This window comes from Centrocercus urophasianus, unplaced genomic scaffold (genome assembly GCF_019232065.1).
Source record: "Centrocercus urophasianus isolate 14NV4802_14NV808 unplaced genomic scaffold, USGS_Curo_1.0 seq_29, whole genome shotgun sequence".
Taxonomy (NCBI): Eukaryota; Metazoa; Chordata; class Aves; order Galliformes; family Phasianidae; genus Centrocercus; species Centrocercus urophasianus.
The window spans coordinates 12,681,646-12,700,628 of NW_024884855.1; the positions used below are offsets into that span (position 1 = coordinate 12,681,646).

Genomic DNA, 18,983 nt, shown 5'->3' on the forward strand with positions numbered 1-18,983 from the left:
TTTTTTTTTTTTTTTTTTTTTTTTTTTTTTTTTTTTTTCCTGAGCTCCTTTTCCCTTAAAAAAGAATAAAGTGCAGGAGGGGAAAAAAAAAATCCGGCACCGGGAAATGAGCGGAGCAGCCGCACCGCCCGCTGCCACAAAGGCTCCGCTCCGCTCCTTCCCGCACTGCTGCCACAAAAGCTGCGCCGCCCCGCGCCGCCCTCCCGCATCGGGGCCGCGACCGTCTGAAAACCGCTTTTTTTTCTTAGAAACTACCTCCAAATATAGTAACGGGGAAGGGGCATTCCTAGAAATTCGGGAGACGTCAGGAAGGGCAGATTTGTGACATTCAGCTTCGCTTCCTGCAGAGGGCTCCCAGCGCAGGAGAAAAAAAATCAAGTGAGCGATAAAGCGCTTTTCGTGCTTCTTTGATCGGATAATGGTTCAGAAAGGAAGAACGGTAAAACACGTAACTCGCCTTTCTCCGATCAGATCTAGGAGCTTTATAGGGGCAGCGAGCTAATCAGTAACCCCCGTCCTCATTTCTACCCGCGTTCACGGACGTCTGTCCCCGTGCTGAGTTTCCCGTGTCCGCCCCGCGCACACAGCGCACGAAGCACGGCGGACGGGGGCGGACGGGCACGGCAGCTCCGCGGAGCGCCGCTCTCCCAGCCGGCCGGTCCCGCCCGCCCAGCCGCGCCGCCGCCAATCCTTCCTGCCGTGGCCGCGCGCACGAGTCGCTCACGGGCCGTCCCGTGTCGAGGTGCTTTTGCCGAGGGGCGATCAGCGGCCCCGCTCCGCTCCCGGCCGGGCTCCGCAGCAGTGCTTTACTCCCATCGGGGCGGCCAGCACAAAGCTGCGCCAACTCTTCATAGGAAGCAGAAGCGTAATTAATGCTCGCAATGCGCAAACGTGCCACTGCACGCTACTAATTCTGTAAAGATCTCAGTGCTTTCCTAACAAAGCGTTATTCAGCAAAGAATGGCAAACGTTGCTACAGAAAACGCAGTAGCTGGCTTTTGTGGAGAGTAATGGATTTCAATTCGTGTGACTCCCACAGGCTGACCTCCCGTAATTAAATTCCCCTCAGCCACGTGAACTCCTCGTCGTTCCTCCGTGTCACTGTGACGGGCAAAGCGCCCTCCGCCCCCGTTCCGAATGCAACAAGAACAACGGGCTCCGGCTTTGTTTCATGTTTGATAAACTCGTTTAATCAAACCCGTTACGGACACGTGCGGTTCCGTGGGGAATCGGCACAGCCCGAGCGCTGCCGGGGCGGCTCCTCCGCTCGGATTCTCCGGTTTCGCCTTGAGAACCCCGAGGCCGCCCCGCGCTTCGTGTCCTCGGCTGGAGACGTTCGAGCCGGCAGACGGCAGCGCGGAGCGGCCCGGGCTGCGATCCCGCTCGCCGCGCGTGCTGAAACCGCCCCACATTCCCGCTTCCCGTTCTCCGTCCTCCTTCCCCAGGGTAGAGCGGAGCGCCGCGGAGCATCCTTGTGTTCTCGTGGGAACCGGCGGTGCAACGGACGGGAGTCGTTCGTACGGTCCGGTCGTTTTCCTGGCAGTAGATCTGCTCAAAGAAAAAAAAGCCAAAGGCAAAATGAACGGTTACTGCCCTTCGGCAAGTCCGAACGCAGCTCGGGTACCGACGGCATCCTCAGCGCGGGGCTGACACCAAACCCCGCAGCGCAGCCCGTTTCCCCGCACGGCCGCGCAGCCGCGACTCCGGCGCTGCGAGGACGAAGGCGCGCGTGAGCCGCGCCGCCCTTACCGCCGCTCGGGGAGCGCCCCGACCCCCCGCAGCGCCCCGGGCTCAGCCGGTCCGACCACCCGCAGCGCTCCTGACGGGTTCGTCCCGTCTCGGCGGTTCCGCCGTCCCCTAAAAAGGACCACCGCACAAATCCCTTTCTGCGCGGACCCGCCGAGGCACGGACGGGGTTCGAACCCGTGATCTTCGGTTTACGAGACCGACGCCTTACCACTTGGCCACCGCGCCCGCATTAACGGCGCCCCCGACGCCTTTCTATCGCTGGCGCCGCTCCCGCTGCTCCGCGGCCCTGGCCGTGCGCGCGCGTCAGCACCTGCGGCCGTGGGGCGCGCGCGCGGCCGTTGCTCCCTCAGGCGGCGCCGTCCAGCCGCGCGCGTGCCGCCTATGCGCGGCCTGGCGTTCCTCCGCCGAGAGGCCGCCCTCGTGTGCTTAGAGCCGTGACTGCAGCGGTCTTCCCTGGGACAGAGGAGCAGCTCAGGGAGGAGGAAGAGAAAGCGGGAAAGAGAAAACGCGCGTCCTTTCAGAAACGGAGCGGGAGTGCAAACATTGCGGTAATTACACGTTAAATGCCGAACGGCGTTCGCGTTGTAAAAACACAGTCCCGCCGCCCGGCGCTCGTTCTGCGTAAAGCCTCGGTGCTGCGAGCCGGGGAGAGAACCGCGTTCCTCAGCTGCGCTCTTTTCGCTCCGGGCGGGATGCCGCAGGTGCTGGGATCCGCCCTGAGGTGGCCGGTGCCGCTGAGGCGAAGAGCCGGGGCGGGTCGGTGAGGCGACGGGGGGGCGCGGGGCGTTGATCCGATGTGGCCTCGCGCCGCTGTGCCGAGGGGCGGCCTGCCGGCTGCCTGAACAAAGGCTAGTTACCGAGAGACGCGTCAGCGCCTCCGGGATGGCTCTGCGTGCTGGTATTTCTGCAGACGGAGCGGTCTGAACGAGCTCTGCCTGCAGCGAGGTTTGTCTGAACCGAACGGAGCCGCGGTTGGCCGTCCCGGAGCTGCCTCGGGCTGTTTTTGCGGCCCCGGCGGGTGCCTGAGCAGCGCCGGCTGCAGTTTATCTGTCCGCCCGCTCTGCTGCTGCTCGCCCCACGTGGCGCCCCGCAGCCGCAGCGCGTGGGGCTGCGCCGAGAGAAGCGCGGTCCGTCCCGCTCGGCCCTTGCGCCGGCTGCTTCTGTGACAGGACCGGTGATCTTAACTGAGGAAGGAGAGATCGTGTTTGGCTGTTGTCTGCCGTTTCTGGTCTCCTGGCTTATTAGAACGTTTTCTTGTATGTGCTGTATTTGCCGGTCGCTATTTGTTGTCACGGTTCCTGAGCAGCTCCCATCTGTGTTTGATTTATTGGTGTTTCCTAACTTTGTGACAGAGTTGTGATCTCGTGGCAGGAGGAAGCCAAGAGGAATACTTGAATGATAGCTGAATTCACGTATGTTACATCAGATACACTGCATTCTTGAAAATTTATTCAGATGGTATCAGAAATAGTATTAAACTGTAAAGCAACTTCTAATGCTGAAATTCTTCTGTAAATGTGCAGGGAAATGGGACCTTCAAGATGAAATCATAACGAGCTTCTGCATAGATTAAGAAGAGATATTTGTTAGTTCCTGCTCTCTTTCTTTTAGATGGCTTCTTTAAAGATGGCCAGGATGGTAGAGCTTCCAAAGCCTCGGGCATGGCCCGTGCTGTTGCTGCATTTTTACCTGGGATGAAAAGCTGGTCAGAAATCTGGTGAACAGAGGTGAAGCAGGAGTTGAGCCTGGGCTGGTCCTCGACGTGGTTAACCTGGATCCCAAATGTTATTCTGGGACCCCTCCGTTGTGGGCAGCCTTTCAGCAGTGGCAGGATGTACAGACAGGCATAGATTTCACCTCCTGTCTCATTCTAGAATGAGTGACAGCATTGCTGAGAGCACCTTGGCAATTATGAGGGGAGTTAGTGCAAAATGCAGGCCATGTATTTCTTGCCCTTGACCAAGCCAGGCTGTAAGCAACCTAGCGAGATCTCTGTTTGTATGAGTAGATAGTCCTTGGGAGCAGAGCACTGACGTGGTGTTCCTGCGTTGGTGCTTCACCTCCTGGGTTCCCTGGGCACTTCATTCTCTTTGGCAGGGGACTGTGAAAAAGACATCCTAGAGATGTTATCAGAATTACCTTAAAGGGGATTGCTGAGATGGACCCACTCACGTCAGGGATTAATGGGGAGGACTTGTACACACTTCTGATCGGTCAGATCAGAGATTTCTGATTCCTCACTCGTGCTGCCATATTATATGACTTCTGACTCTTTTTTTTTTTTTTTTTTTTATTTTTTGTTTTTTAGACTAAATTTTTTGTGTTCCAGTTTATAGCTATGAGGAATTAAGGTGAAATTACTTGGCAAAGGATGGGTTCTTGGCTGCTTACTACAGTCTGTTGTCAGTTACTTGGGCTGTCAGTGATATCTTTACGGTAGAGAATATTCTGATTAATTTTGGAAGGCTTCTCCTGGAAATGGTTTCTGGTCATGTTTGTGTGGTAACACATATTTGGAAGGGTTTCTCTCAATATTGTGTTGCAGCATTTCTGAACATTTTGATATAGAATCTCGTCAGTGATGAGCATCATCTCATGTTTCCTTAATTGTGGCTACCTTGTTAGAACAGAGAAAAAAGCCTGAATCACTCTGCAGTTTTGAGAGTGTATTTTAGAGTGGTCATTGCCCTTGTTTGAACTCTTTCTAAAAACCCTCATTCTTTATCCCAAGTCTTCATTATGTTGTGTGCTTTTCTGACAGAACCTGCTTTAAAACACTACCCAAATTACTAAAGGAAAGTGTTCAAGACTTTGGCACTGAAAAGATAATGGGACTTTGCCAAAAGGAGAAAATTGGCATTTTTTTTCCTTCCTATGTGTCATTCTTATGAGTTGGAGCTGTTGCTGCCTTAGGAGAGGTCTTTGTTGTGTTTTAATGTGCAAGACTAGGCCTGCCTAAAAATCCTCCCAACTCTTGATAAGATACGTATTCATACAGTTACACAATTACACAAATTCTGTATTGGTGAAGATGCTGTGAGGCTGCTGGTGTGCTCCTCAGCCATCAGTTAGTGGTGCTGAGACTTTGTCCTAGCTTTATGAGAGAACATTCACTCTTCACTTTTAATTAACACAGGTTTCTTGGAGGGACTCAGAATTGATGTGGTGCTATGGCAGAATGGAACAGCAGTCCTTGTTCTGCAGAGGAGACTGGAGCTTCATCATCAAGTAGTTTATAGGTAAGCAGAGGAAAAAAAAGACCTCAAACCCTGTGGGTGATAGGTGTTCCTCTAGTTTGCTACCTTGATTCTCTTTTAAAAAGTTGTTAGTGGGGCTGCAGAGTGTACTGCAGGGGTGGAGAAACAGGGACTTCTCTGCTATCGAGGAGAAGCCTGACTTGAGATGGTGCAAATGTTCTAAGAAATCCAACACTCCTTAGCAACAGTTGTGTAACAAGCAGTTAGCTAATAGGCGGGAGTAGATAGCATTTATAAAGATGCATGTCATGATAGCTGCTTTTAGAGCATAGTTAACATGTAGAGTTTTTATTGAAAGCCAGGGTTTATAGCTTGTGGAAAAGTTCATTCAGCATCATCTCAAGCCTTATCCAGCCTTGTCTTGGTGTTTACCCAGTCATGTTAATGTGAACACAGTTGGAGGGTGTAGGGAGAGGCGAGAGCAGAGAACCAGTCCTGAATTACCAACAAAGGCTGCTGGTCACCACCCAGTTCAACAAAGATTTGCTCACCTGTCCCAAGGCCTGGGGCTCACCAAACACTCCCCAAGGAGGGATCTCCAGATAGAAACCTTTCCCTTGGGGCAGCCAGCCCTTTAATGAGGGCAGGGAGGGCTGGAACCGGGTTTTTGGAATTGCTGCCACCTGTGCTCCCAGGGCTGCGTCCTTCCCCAGGTGCTCAATTATTGCTTAGGGCAGAGACTCAGCAATTCCCATAGGGAGGAGTGCATGTTTATTTTTAGGTCTGTGTAAAATTATTAAAACACAGAATTGCAAGTTGGGACCCAATGAGAGTATATTACTGATACACTGTGACTATAAATGCTGTAATGTACAAATGCATAGTGAAAAAGTGCTGCACTGGTTTTCCACTGTTTGTGTTTGAAGCATGGTATCTGAAGGTAAGTTGATAGCACATATAGCCTGCAGACTTTTATAATGGATTAAATTCATACAGAAAAAGTATTTTAGCAAATTTACAGGGCATACTGTTCAGTTTTATGGGTACTTAAATAATAATTTGATTTTGTAACACTTTTCCAAATTCTGAGGTCATCAGCGTCGCACAGACTTTAATGAGGAAATGGTTGGTGATCAAGTATGGAGGTTGCCTCCATGTGAGAAAGTATCATAGTAAATACTTAAATGAAGCAGCTTCATGACAGAAAGAATCTTGTGCACACTGAACAGCTCGTTGTTCTTTCTCCCAAAGAAGTGCATGCAGGTGTTTGCTTCAAAACAAGCTGAGCAGAATACAAAATGCAAATATGAAACCCAGCAATCCAGCACATCTTGAAAACTTTCAAAGAACTTAGGAAAATCGAGAATGAATAGGATAGATTTGTCCAATTTGTTCTTTAATGAACCAGGAGGCAGATGAGTTTTGGGGTATGGTGAACGTTAGCTGCACGTAATGAGAAAAAGATCTTGTTGTGAAGTAAGGTCTGCAGGGTTCATGAGCCGTATGCAAGGTAATTGTTTGCAATTGTTTTAATTCTTCTGAAGCTGCTCTGTTTCGATTCTATTGAAGAGCACCGCGTGTGCCTCGTGTGCCTGTTGCACAGATCAGAACTCCTGCAGTACCTCCGGCTTCTCTTTTTATGACAGAAGTACCTTACTGAAAGCAAAGGAAAATGCTGCACCATGCTTTTGTTCTGGCTGATACTAAGGTAGTCCAGAGTCTCTATACATCAGAGTACCTATGTCAGGGTTCTCAATTTCTTGAGACAAGAATAAAAGCAAAGGAATTAAACTAACAAAACCCAGTAAACCGAAATGTTGGGAGTTCAGGAGTTCTTCATTGTTAAACATGTTCTATTCTCTCTGATTCTGAAGAAAAACCACCATTCTTTTGGAGTTTGTCTAAGCCCTCGTATCATTCTTGTTCCTTTTTGCAGGAAAGGTACTTGATAACGTTGCCCAAATATTTCTGATTCATACAATCCAGAATTTTAGCTTGTTATTAAATGCATTTCTCATTTTTAATAAGTAAAAGCAAACAATTTAACTGTTTTCCTTTTTTTTTTATTTGAGACACTTAGCAAAAATGCTGAAATATCAAACATTTCCTCAGTAGCTACAATATTGCCACTATGTACAAAAAATCTGATAAATGTACTACACATATAAAAATACAATATGCCTTAATATATATACAGTACAATGTGCAAAACATATGGCATTCAAACGTATGGAATTGATTTTAGGACTGCAAACAACAAATACAAAGGCATCATGGTTTCTTATAGAAAGGCAAAACATAAACTGACGCCCTGATTGCCATAATTTGCATTTAGTAAAGTAGTGCTTAAATGAAGAGGGCCCTAGGAAGAGGTGTCCATCTTCTTCTTTTCACGAAATGAGATGCTAAGACACAGTAATGGCTATGAAAATAAGAAGAGCAACACCTACGAGGTTAGCGTCATTTCTACTGCAAGCAGCACTGTGGAAGAAATATCTGGAAAAAAGCCTGTGCTACTAATACAAATTTCTCAATCAACAAAACAAATCTGTCCTCTTAAACATCAAAATCTGCTTTGAAAATATCTACATCCTTAATTTTAAAAAAGTATGGGTAATTCTTTTGGGGATTTACTTTCCTGTGCTTCAAAGTACAAAGTGCCTTCTTTGGCAATACAAATGGCAATGCTTTGGTTCCTTTTTACATTTTTATATTACTATAATTTATTTGAGGCTGTTTTTGAATATCTGAGCTGTTCTTTTTATAAAAATAGTGTGATTGTATAGTTGTTAACCATTCCCTGCTTTTTACTGAGATTTCACTCTCAGAGCTTGAATAGCTTTTTTTTGGCTAGAATTCTACAAATGTATTTATGCATTCTGAACCTAAAAGTCTATATATTCAGACACTACAGAATGACACAGGTGTCTCTTTTCTGCATGTTATTCATCACAATAGAAGGAATACTTGAGATTATTTCAGGTTCAGATTTTAAAGGATGCTCTTTATTGGCCACATATATACTATGTGCAACTCAGTTCCATGTCTCTCTCAAAAGAAAACCTCTATTATGGCCTAGAAATCATCAGAAAGCAATTTAATAGGCCACAACAAAAAAAATTTAACAAAATATTCAGTAGATATAAGTGGAAGAATATTTTTTTCCAGTTTTAATGTAATTTGCTTTAAACTTATAATACACTGAAGATGCCATCCAAATGACTGTATACATCAGTGAGCTTTACTGTGTTTTCATTACATAATGTCCTTCCAGTTAATTATATTCTTTGACTGCATTTTCTCTGCCTTGAGAACAGTTCAGCAGCTTGTGCCTGGTTTCCAACTATGGTGCTTATGCTTTTCAGGCATCAGAATGTTTAAGATTATGTAACAGAGAAGTCTAATATTGAAACATCTGCTTTGATTATTTGCTTCCTTGAAGATAACTCCTGCTAGTCAATTTAGAGATGCCTTGAAAAGAAATGTCTGTATTAAACTGTGATTGCTTCTAATGTTGCCTCAGCTTTTTAATGGGCTGGTTTTGCAAGGCTCTCATTACTGGATTAGAAGCTACAATTCTGTAAAGAGCAGTTGAACAAACGGATGGTTTTTTTTAAAGATACAACTGCTAAGTTTATGACAATGACTTGCTAACTGTTTGTAACACTGAATAAAATTTGCCTGTAAACTTACTTGTCTTACATAATGCTGTATGGCACCACAAGTGCATGAACAAATACCGGTTACTACATGCAGGATGTGACTCCTCTTGATTAATACCAGCCCTGTAAAACACACCTGAGCTCCTTCCGTGTCTAGAATTGTGAACACCAACTTCTGAATTTCACACTGTTAAACGGTATTCCTAATTCCTCTGTCAGAATTCAGTAACGCGGCTGTCGTAGGATGTTCTGTCAGCATATTGCAGCCACTGTCTGGCAAATCTACTGCCAGGGCTTTCCTCTGCAACTGTTCTAATGAGAAACATTCAGTTCTGGACAGTCAAACTGCGCAGTCATGACTAAATCTCTAAGATGTGTTGTATCTGTGTAAGAAAAATGACAATGCAAAACATGCACACGCACAAATCTAAGCAAAATCTATTTCTGCCATAACTGTGTAAGTAACGGTGGCAAATATAAATCACATTTCAGTACAAGGGCTGTAGCAATCCATCATATATAAGGTTTAATACAGATAACCCTCAAATGTACAAAAAAAGTAATCACGCATCCCCCACACCAGAATATCTGCACTTTGAAAACTAAAGTGATCCCTTAACTTTTTTTTTCTTTTTCTTTTTTTCCCCAAATAGACTTTTAGAGCAGAAAGCCATACTGTACTGCAGACAACACATCTCAGCTGTTTGGTTTTATTTCTGCACATAGATTCCTATGGAGTAATTAACATTCTACACTGCCAATGAGGATAGTTTTGTAGCAAGATGACTTTGCCAGTTTAAGCATATTTACATGCATATCAAAAATGACAGTACAGTCGTTCTAGGTTAATTTATTCTCTAACAATTAATTCACTTGCCTCTTATTTAATCAGAAGGCAGGGTCAGAAGGGGTAATTGTAACCACGTGTTTGTGGTTCAGTGTGTGATGTAGCACACACTACGCTGACGGTACTGTAGGACTACATAAATTCCATTCAAAGTTGTTCCTGTCAGACCAGGAGTCTTAATTCTTGTTCCAGTAACAGCTGAGGGCACTTTGTATCTCAGAGTATCAGCTCCCAAGATAATACGATGAAAAGGAATGCAAAAACTGAATGTTCTCAGTGTTATTTAAAAGAGTCGTAGAGCATCAACATTTAAGGCAGACAGTCCACACACGACGTTGTACTCGAGTACAGGAGGCACAGCAAGAAAGAATAAAGAATTGTCTTTCAGCTTCTGTTGTGAACATGTTGATAGACAGTTCTTCTGTTCTTGATTTCAGATTAAGTAAACCCTGACCTGTAAAACTACTGAAAGTAGATAATGATCTAAAGTGCTGATAGCTGATATGATGCCAGTTTAAACCCCAAATCAATAATATAATCCAGTATTTCACCTGAAGCCAATGGAATTCTGCACTTGATATCTGGAAACGTGGAATTTACAGATAATTCTACAACATTTTATGACAAGAGTATTTGATTTGATATTGACATGATTATTTCTTTAAATTTTCAAACATGACTCAAGTTGCTAAGTGGTGAATGGGTACTTTTTGTTTTGCTACTTAAGCTTCACACCATTTTTAATTTAGTTCCAACAAATTTTGTTTTTGAAGGTTGGCAGAGGAAGGAATTCTGAAATGAGATCAGTTCTCAGACTAGAAAACATATCACCTTTTCACTGTTCAAGAAAGAAGGGGCTGCTTTCTTTTGTTGTAATTTAGAAACACACTTATGTGGAAAAATTCCAATTTTGTTTATCAGCCTGCCTCCTCCATAACAACATTTAACAGCTATCATGGGAAACACTACTGTAGAATTTCTGAGTATCTTCCTTAATGCTGTAGCATTTTTTTGTTTGCTTTTCCTGACTTTACATAACAGGCTCTGAGAAACAACTCATGGCTTTAAAACTTTTCACGCGCTGCATTGTGCAGCAAGAGTTTAATTCTGTTATCTGTCCTCACCACACAACAGTATATCCTGATCGTTTGCCTTTTATAGTTTTCTGTGTGTACTGTTTAGAATTCTTACTGAGCCTGTTTAGATTCCCTGATGTCGTGTAGTGGCAGATGGAGTTGTTCAAGAGCTGACAGTATTTTTCAGGAAATGATCACTGTCCTGTCAGTATTGTCCCCTGCAACTCGATCCTACAAACACCTTTTGCTGGGGCACTGGCACTGCTCCTGCATAGATGTTTGCAGGATCATAGAGCATAACAGCTCATTTAAACTTTGCTGCTTCCTCAAAATGTTCTAAGATGCTGAGATACTGTGTTCACTGAACTAAAAATATCCTCAATGACAAATTAAGATACTATTTTCATTACTGTAATTACTTCAGAGCACTGTTCCCCTCTGTTCACAAAAATAATCTATACAAAGTTTAAAAGAGTATACAAATAACTGTCTGATATACACATTAAAACCGAGCTATTAAATCCAGAGCATTTAATAGAAAATTCAGTGTTCTCAGTATTACTTGGCCTAGCTACAGTGGATTTCTTGCAGTTACGCTTAATATCCCTTTGGATGCAGTTAAATTCTTCCCTCATGATCAAAGAATGGGGAAGAGTTTTAAAAGCCACAAAACCAAAATACAAAAACAACTCAAACAAATTAAAAGTCTAGATTTATGAAATTTCACTGAACCAGCCAGTGTTTCTACTTGCCTTTGCCCTCACAATTCAATTTGAACCTGGCTCAGGCTATCCACAGGAACAATGAAGTGCAGTGATATCTCAACCTCCCTCAAACAACATTTGCTCGCTGTGTCAATACAGACAGTTGAAATCTCTCCTATGTTTTCTTCTCTAAGATGAGCCATGCTGTGTTGTTCATGTAAGCATTAAAAAATCAGAGACATAACTTCCTTCTTATATATTTGGGATGCATTTCCCTTGTCGTGCTTTGAAACACTAAGTACAATCATCATTTCTTGACTTGTGAAATACAGCTTTCAGAGAGCCCTGATCTGCATTAATGGCATGAGCATGGAGTAATTCACTGTTGTAAACTAGGACATCAATAAGGAATTACCTTCAAGCATTTGTTCTTACAGACATTTCTATTGTAATTTATTTTAACTGCAATCAGAATAGTGTAATAGGATCTCTACAGTAAAAAGAGATTTCCAGGTCATTTCTTATTGGCTACAGCTTAATCCCAGTGCAACTGGAGGTCCTGTGTATCTAGGAAGTCAGTGGAGAACACGCTGGGGGCAGCAGAGTTGAGAGGAGTGAGTCCAGATGAGGAGCTGGGCATTGTAATGTCCAGCCATTCCATATTGTCTAAATTTGTGTCAGGAAGGTCAAGAGATAGACAAGAACTATTAGTGGTAAACTGGGGGTCAGACGTTTCCATGGGTGAATGGGAGTGATCTAAAATGCTGGAGTGATTAAGCAGATCATTCTGGAGGTCTTCAATTAAAGAAAACGACTCTCTGTCCTCGTTACCACTTGTCAATTGAGGAATTTCATTACCTGAAGGTAAAGTTCCATCCAGGAGGGCTTCAAGTTGGTTTTCCAGACTTATAGACAAGCTGGTTGTTGGTTCCAAGGACACAGGAGGAGGGGCCATTTGGATCTGTGGTGGTGGGCGGGATATCACTGTATTTACTGGCATTGTAGTGATGTTGGCTGTTACTGGTCTCATTTTAGAAATGGGAGATGGTTCTTCCTTTATTGGAAGGGAAATCTCTGCATTAACAACAGTAAAACAAAACAAAAAACAAACACGAATTCAGAAAAGACAGTGACATGTCTTCAGGCTTACAAGTACCTTTTTTGTCCACTCACTCTGAAGATGTGCCTGCAATGAACTTCAATGGAGTAAGACATACATCAGACTAAGTGTGTCAGATACTCTGTGAACAACAAAAAATGTTAAATTCCAGAGTTCTGCTTTCAATAATACTGCAGTTATAAGAATAATTTTATCAAAATGAAAAGGAACAGTTTTCTAGATCTCAGCTTTACCTCCTTCACAACTTATAATTTATAGTTTTATATATGTTTAGTCTTTATAGTTTAACATATAGTTTATAGTTTTAGAAATAGTTTCATTTATATCATATAACTCTTATATAACTAGAATATATATATAACTAGAGTAACTATGGAACCAACACATTCCCTCCCTGAGGAAAGAGCACCTGAAGCAATTTTCAGTTCATGCCTGCTGACTCCCATGTCACCCCTGACGAACTGGTCTGTGAGATCAATTAATGCCATTAGGACAATTTTATAACTGATTCTAAAATGTAAAATTACTCTGTCTGTCCGAAGGACCATGTAAATTAGTGACAGCAACAGTAAAAGGAAATACAGCAAATAAATTCCAGAATTTCTTCTATGTGAATGGAGTCCAAAAATAAGATAAGGTGCAGAATGTTTCAATGTTTCTGACAGACCATGACCAGAGATAATTTACAAGCAGAGAAGTTGCACAGCTGGTCGACTGAGGGACTGCGTTTTGGGGATTGTTTTCTCTAAAATGTAATTAACACATACCTTCAGAAGTACTAGCTTCATCCAGATTAGATACTTCCTATCCTTAGAAGAATTCTTTCTTTGATTACAATGTTGTTTTTATTACCAGCTTTAATTCTCACATCAGCTCCTTCTTGGCTTACCTCCACTTTTGATGAGAATGTCAAAAAGATCATCCATCTGCTGGCTGTGTGCGCTGGAAATCTGTGATACATGAGAAAAGTGTTATTCTTTTTCACGCGGTGTTACATTCCTAAGCTGACTGAGATCCTTGCTTCTCTGAATAGTAGCAAGGTACTAACCTATGATCAGGGTTAAAATTCTTCATATGAAATTGTCTGTGTAGAAAATAAGAGTTTGGAGAGACATCTATAATCTGTGCCATTGGTTTGAGTCCCAAGTATTGGGAAAAAAATATGAAAAGAAAGAGAGATTTTATGGAAAAGTGGGGATAAGGAAAATAGCTATACTCCTGCAGCAGGAAAATACTTGGAAGAGCAGCTGGACTACAAGGCTGTACCCCCTGCTTTCTTTCAGAGACAACTTGTGAATAGTCACCACACAAGATGTGTGCATATATATATTTTTTTCCACTGGTTGTAGATTCATGTTTTTCTTTTTAAGAGTGGAGAGATAAGTGTTAATTAACTCTTTGTTTACCTGTTCTAAACACTCATCTCCTGAATGCCTGAACCTTAAGCAAAAGACAGACAAAGTCCCATAGACACTCTCAAGCTTAGGCAAAGTAGAGACTTGTTTGAAGGTCTCAGAACCAAAGCTGTGTTTTAAAACATTGGTTATACTCCAGAGTGAAAGCAGCTTGTCTTCAGGAAATGTGGGATCTGAAAAAGGGCCAGCGGGGAGACGCGCTGCTGGCTGGTAGTGATGTGGTCACTTATCAAGCTTAGTTCAATTACCAGGTTAATGGAACTTGAGAAGCCCAAACAATTTAGAGCTCTGGGTTTCTTTAACAATTGTTGGAAGAAAAAAAAACAAGTAAAACCTATATACAGAACACCTGATATGTTCAATATATCTTCATTTTATTTTACCATTAGTTGGACATTGGTGACACATTCTAACCACTGAGATGAGGGAAATACATGGAGAAGTCAGAGGAAGATGTGGGGGGATAAATAATACAACAAAGTTTCCATGTTTACACAAAACATCTTTTTCAAGAATTAGGGTGGGATTCAACTGCCTGAAGGCAAGCACAGAATCACAGAATGGCCAGGATTGAAAGGGACCTCAAGGATCACGAATCTCCAACCCCCTGCCACATGCAGGGCCACCAACCTCCACATTTAATACCAGACCAGGCTGCCCAGGGCACCATCCAACCTGGCCTTGAACACCTCCAGGGACGGGGCATCCACAGCACCTCACCACTCTCACAGTAAAGAACTTAAAGCACCTAAGCATCTAATTGCTGTTTAAGATTGCCACACCTGCTTCTGCAGGGGGAATGGCACTCTAGTATGTCTGATGTCATAGGTGCCTTCATTGTGAGCATGTCTTAGACACGCCAAGAACATAAGAAATGCAGTTAGATACCCGTGCTTCTGAGTGCTTCCCTCCACAAAGACAGCACTCAATGCTAAGTCAGAGTTGTCTCTTTTGGAATGGTTCTAGAACAAATGAAGTTAGAAGTGTTCATTAGATTTCTTTACAACTTCCTTCCACTATGAAGAACATATGATAAGTGAACAATACAGCCTGCTGGATTAATCACCAAGCTCACCAAACAGAGCCTCCTTTCAAAGAAACGTGTGCTCAAGTATATATATGTTTGCCTATATGCACATAAATGCACACGTTTTCCTCAAGTTTCCTCACTTTGGAAAGAATCAACACACTTTCAGTCTGAAACAACTGCAGTTATTGTTAAGCAGTAACAGCAGCATTATCCCACCTGTATGTTTCACCAGCTGGTGAATCTAGTTATGTGTCTGTTAATTTAATCAAAAGGAACAAGAGGAGTCCTGCATTTAGGAAATATTAATGGAGTACATTAGAAAATCTTAACACCAAAGAAAAACTACTCTAAGCAATGACTTTTATAGTTCTAAAAAGTGTAGAATGTCTTTCAAGGACTGAACAAGTACAAATAACTACCTCACGGTGAGATGTCTGAATATTGCGGGTCTGTTTTATGGCCTCTTCATAACGGGGGGGGTCTTTTGTCTTGGATGCTGTGCTGTTGAAGAGCGACTGCTGAACAATATAAGACTGGGCTTGAGATGGAGAGCCAGGCTGTGTGAAATAACAAAGTAATGACTAAACAACACATTTCAATTTCATGTATTAAGGTCCGCAGATTATCTTGTTCTGTCATACCAACCTATGCATTTACAACAGTACAATCAGAGGAATAAAATCAAGCTTTTCTCACACAAATATACACTAATGCACTTCTTTCTTGAGTAAATTGCAATATAGCCACCTGTTATTTAATAACAATAAAATAAAAGAGAACTTTATGGAGTACTGTTGGGCTATTCTTACCTTATTAGGAGGAACAGGTCCATTCTGCACAGAGGGAGTCTGATTATTACCACTGCGAATGTTAGAGTTTGATGTTTTGTTAATAAAAGATTGTGAAGGTGTTGTAACTGGTGCAGTCTGATAGGAAAACACTGTAGTTGATGTGGTAGGTGGAAAAACCTGTAAAGGTTTAAGATATCAGTCTTAATATTTCAGTGTTTAAATTACTCCAACTAGCTAAATGACATTAAAAAGTTTAAAGCGTTTTTTTTTAAGTACTTGCTTAAATTTCCTGTTAAGGGAATGTTACTTGTACCTGTTTTTCGCTCTGGTGGATTAATTTGTAAAACTAAAGCTAATACACTTTGAAAGAAACTGTTTCTTTGACATGCTTTCATTCACTCCAGATAAATATGACATTTCCTTGCAACTTTCCAAGAAGCACAATACTGTATAATTGAATTTTTCTGAAATACATTCAGGAGTATGGAACAGTTTAATACAGTATGTGTAATTTCCCTACCGAGTGGGCAGTCAACAAAATGAACTAATTTCTGCCATTACCTAAATGCCTCTCGAACACTGACAGCATGGGGCATCGACCACCTCTCCCTCTTGGAAACCTGCCTCAGTGTCTGACCATCCTCACGCCTGGGCATTTTTCCTTCTCTCCAGTCTGACCCTCCCCAGGTGCCGCTCTGTGCCGTTCCCTCATGTTCTATCACTGGTTCACAGGGAGGGGAGAGCAGTGCTTCTCTCTGCACTTCCCCTCCTCTGGAAGTTGCGGAGACCAATGAGTTTCACCTGTCAGCCTCTGCCCACAGGACGTGCCCTCCAGCCCTTTTGTATGAGGCAATCTGTGTGCATAAGGCTGCTCTTTTTAATTCAGCATCACACAGATACCTTAATGACAAAAGTGAGAGAAAATCATAGGTAAGGGATAGAGATAAAGCTAGGGTAAGGTTTGTGGAGTAGAGTTTTAACACCATAAGTGGTCTGCTGTGAGAGGGATTAATGCAGTTTGTTAGCCATACAGATCATCTGTGTGAAAACTGCTGTATTTTCCAGCTGTCTACAGCTAAGCTGAACAGCTGTGGAGATGTTTCCTTGATAATTAATGAATTGAAGAACAAGGGCTATTTGTGAGATGGTATGCAAAGAGACACCTCAAGTGTGTAGCAGAAAGTAGATGCAATCATCAGCTGGTTTGCATATAAATCTGAGCTCCCTGAGAAAGTCTGGAAGGATTCAAGAGAAACTAGTTCTGGAAAACAACTATTAATGGAGATTATCATTATTGGGAAGGCTAACTTCATTAAAAAGCATTAATAAACAGTGTTACTGACAGTTCACTAGCTGTAATGGCTCAATATGCCTGCTGAAAGATAAGGCTCATGAATGCAAACAGGAGACAGGTAGAACTAATGCTGAATGCATGAAGGCTGTTCTGATCTATTGTACTGCATTAGCGTTTTACATTCTGATGTTAAAAAAGAAATGTAATTGCACTGGCAGTTTTCTTATGTAAAAGATGGTAGTAGATGTGCGAAAAAACCAGCTGGGATGAGAGCAGGCTGCTCAGCTCCAGGGCAGCCACACGTAGAGTGAAGGTTATCTCCTGCCATAATTTCTGGAACCCCTTGACAGATAAGGAAGCAAACTGCAAACTTCTGGCATGAGTACATGCCTAAGGATGACTGGAAAATTTCTGTATGGGGACTATCCAATTAACAAGATTAGCCCCATAGCAAATCCCAGCAGTTTTGGCTTCAGTAGGATAACCTTAATGCCCATGAAGTTAAACAGCTTGAACAGGCCATTTGGAGAGTGAGGATGCTCATTTGATCATGTTCCCCTTTACACTGCTGAGCTGTCTAGAGAGAAATTGGCAGTTACCTAACTTACCAAAATTATCCTTTCATTTTGAAATTATTTCTAAATTATCCTTTCCGTGGGGCAAACTGGAAAACCTTGTTTTCCTAAGTCACTGGAACCTTAGAGAACACAGCACTGATAAAGGTGCAAAACCAATCTCTTAGCTTCTGGATAAGGCTCAAAGAAGAAAGCCCTTTCTTGTGAGTGGTTAGTGCTGTTATCAGTCACTGAGTGAACATGACTGGGTTCTGCATCCAGTGCTGATGCACATCTGTTTTGGAATGAGAAATTTCAGAACTGACAGTTTTGTGTACAGAGGAAGAGGATCTCTGTATCATTCCTTGCATTCCTCAGTAAGAGAATTATCCCAAGGTGTGGTATGGTTTTGTCTCTTTGGAACTCCTGTTCCCAGAGTTTTGAGTCTATAGCTTTCTTCATCAGTAAGGATGAATCAAGGGAAGTGGGGGCACTGAAAGGAACTCCCAGGAATGCATGAATATCTGTAGCCATACATAAAAGCTTTCTCTGAAGAAGAAACGCCTACAAGAATCTTTGATTTTGAGATGGTGACAAACAGGAGAAATTGACTGGAATAGCTGGTATACCACTTGTGCCAGGCATGAGAAAGAATGGAGTGTGTGTTATAAGAGTCATTAAGAAAAAAAACAGTCTCTAGCCTTCCATGCTTATTTGCAGCTGAAAAATAGCCCTGCATGGACTAAAATGTTGGAAAGAGAATGAGTTACTAGCCCATTTATCCCATACAAAGATGTACAGAGATGTTAAGAACCTGTATATTATGCCACATATGACAAAAGCTTGTGAAATTGCTGCCTAGAATTAGAATACATGATAGTACATCTCTTAATGCTCACTGCTATCCACAAACCTTTCTGATTTGTTGGGTCTGACCAAGTGCATGCTGCGTGATGGTGTTTTGTTTTGATTGTGGAGTATGCGTCTTAGCTGCTGTCTGGACCGGGCCAGAGGAAGGAATAGGAGCAGGTATTTGTGATGGGGTCTGTATTCCAGCTTGTGATTGAGCCTAAAAGATGAAGATAAAATATTTACATTATTCGTATCTCACAGTAAATTACACTATGTAAAAATCTGTTGCATAGGTTACACAGAATAGCTATAGCATGTATTCCAAGAGGTATCAATGTGAGCCGTGAACAGGAAAGAATAATTTTATTCTCTCTGGTACTGGTAGGCTCCAGCTGTACAGTGCCGTTTATTTTGGCACCGCAGTTTAAGAATGGTGAACACAAACTAGAGAGGACCCAGTAGAGAGCAATGAAAATAGCAGAAGATAAAGAGAGCATGACCAGTAAGAGATGAAAAAAACTGGATTTTAGCAACCTTGAAGACAAAACTGATGTGGCAACATGATAAGATTTCTAGCATGTAAAAAAAAGCTGTTTTAAGAATATCACTGCAGTTTTTACACTAATAAGTTGCATCTAACCCCAGAAAAAGATAGTTTGAGTTGGAAGTTAAGAAAACTTTCTGCAGTATCA

General features: G+C 42.7%; 1 protein-coding gene, 1 long non-coding RNA gene and 1 other non-coding gene across 18 annotated transcripts in view; 1 reads left to right on the forward strand and 2 right to left on the reverse strand.

Annotated features, from left to right (window-relative positions):
• Positions 1–1,163: 1,163 nt before the first annotated feature.
• The window catches only part of MRTFB (myocardin related transcription factor B), a 74,082-nt gene continuing 56,262 nt past the window's right edge, over positions 1,164–18,983 (reverse strand). For 13 of the 15 annotated variants that reach the window (XM_042827800.1, XM_042827792.1, XM_042827799.1 and 10 more), the window contains 6 exons: positions 18,353–18,508; positions 15,610–15,768; positions 15,220–15,357; positions 13,245–13,305; positions 12,094–12,309; positions 1,164–1,548 (listed from right to left, as the gene is read on the reverse strand). In XM_042827800.1, coding sequence (XP_042683734.1) covers positions 1,202–1,548; positions 12,094–12,309; positions 13,245–13,305; positions 15,220–15,357; positions 15,610–15,768; positions 18,353–18,508 — 1,077 coding nt within the window. In that variant the 3' untranslated portion in view covers positions 1,164–1,201. Of the gene's footprint in view, positions 1,549–6,993; positions 12,310–13,244; positions 13,306–15,219; positions 15,358–15,609; positions 15,769–18,352; positions 18,509–18,983 lie in introns of those variants that run through there. The other 2 variants (XM_042827807.1, XM_042827805.1) reach the window with 2 other exon arrangements.
• Positions 1,903–1,974, reverse strand: TRNAT-CGU. The gene has a single exon. It is a non-coding gene; the product is annotated as a tRNA-Thr (tRNA).
• Positions 2,139–18,983, forward strand: part of LOC122165112 — a 57,726-nt gene continuing 40,881 nt past the window's right edge. Inside the window, exons 1-2 of one of the 2 annotated variants that reach the window (XR_006170395.1) lie at positions 2,139–2,297; positions 4,886–4,988. This is a non-coding gene — a long non-coding RNA (uncharacterized LOC122165112). Of the gene's footprint in view, positions 2,298–4,885; positions 8,639–18,983 lie in introns of those variants that run through there. The other variant, XR_006170394.1, reaches the window with a different exon arrangement.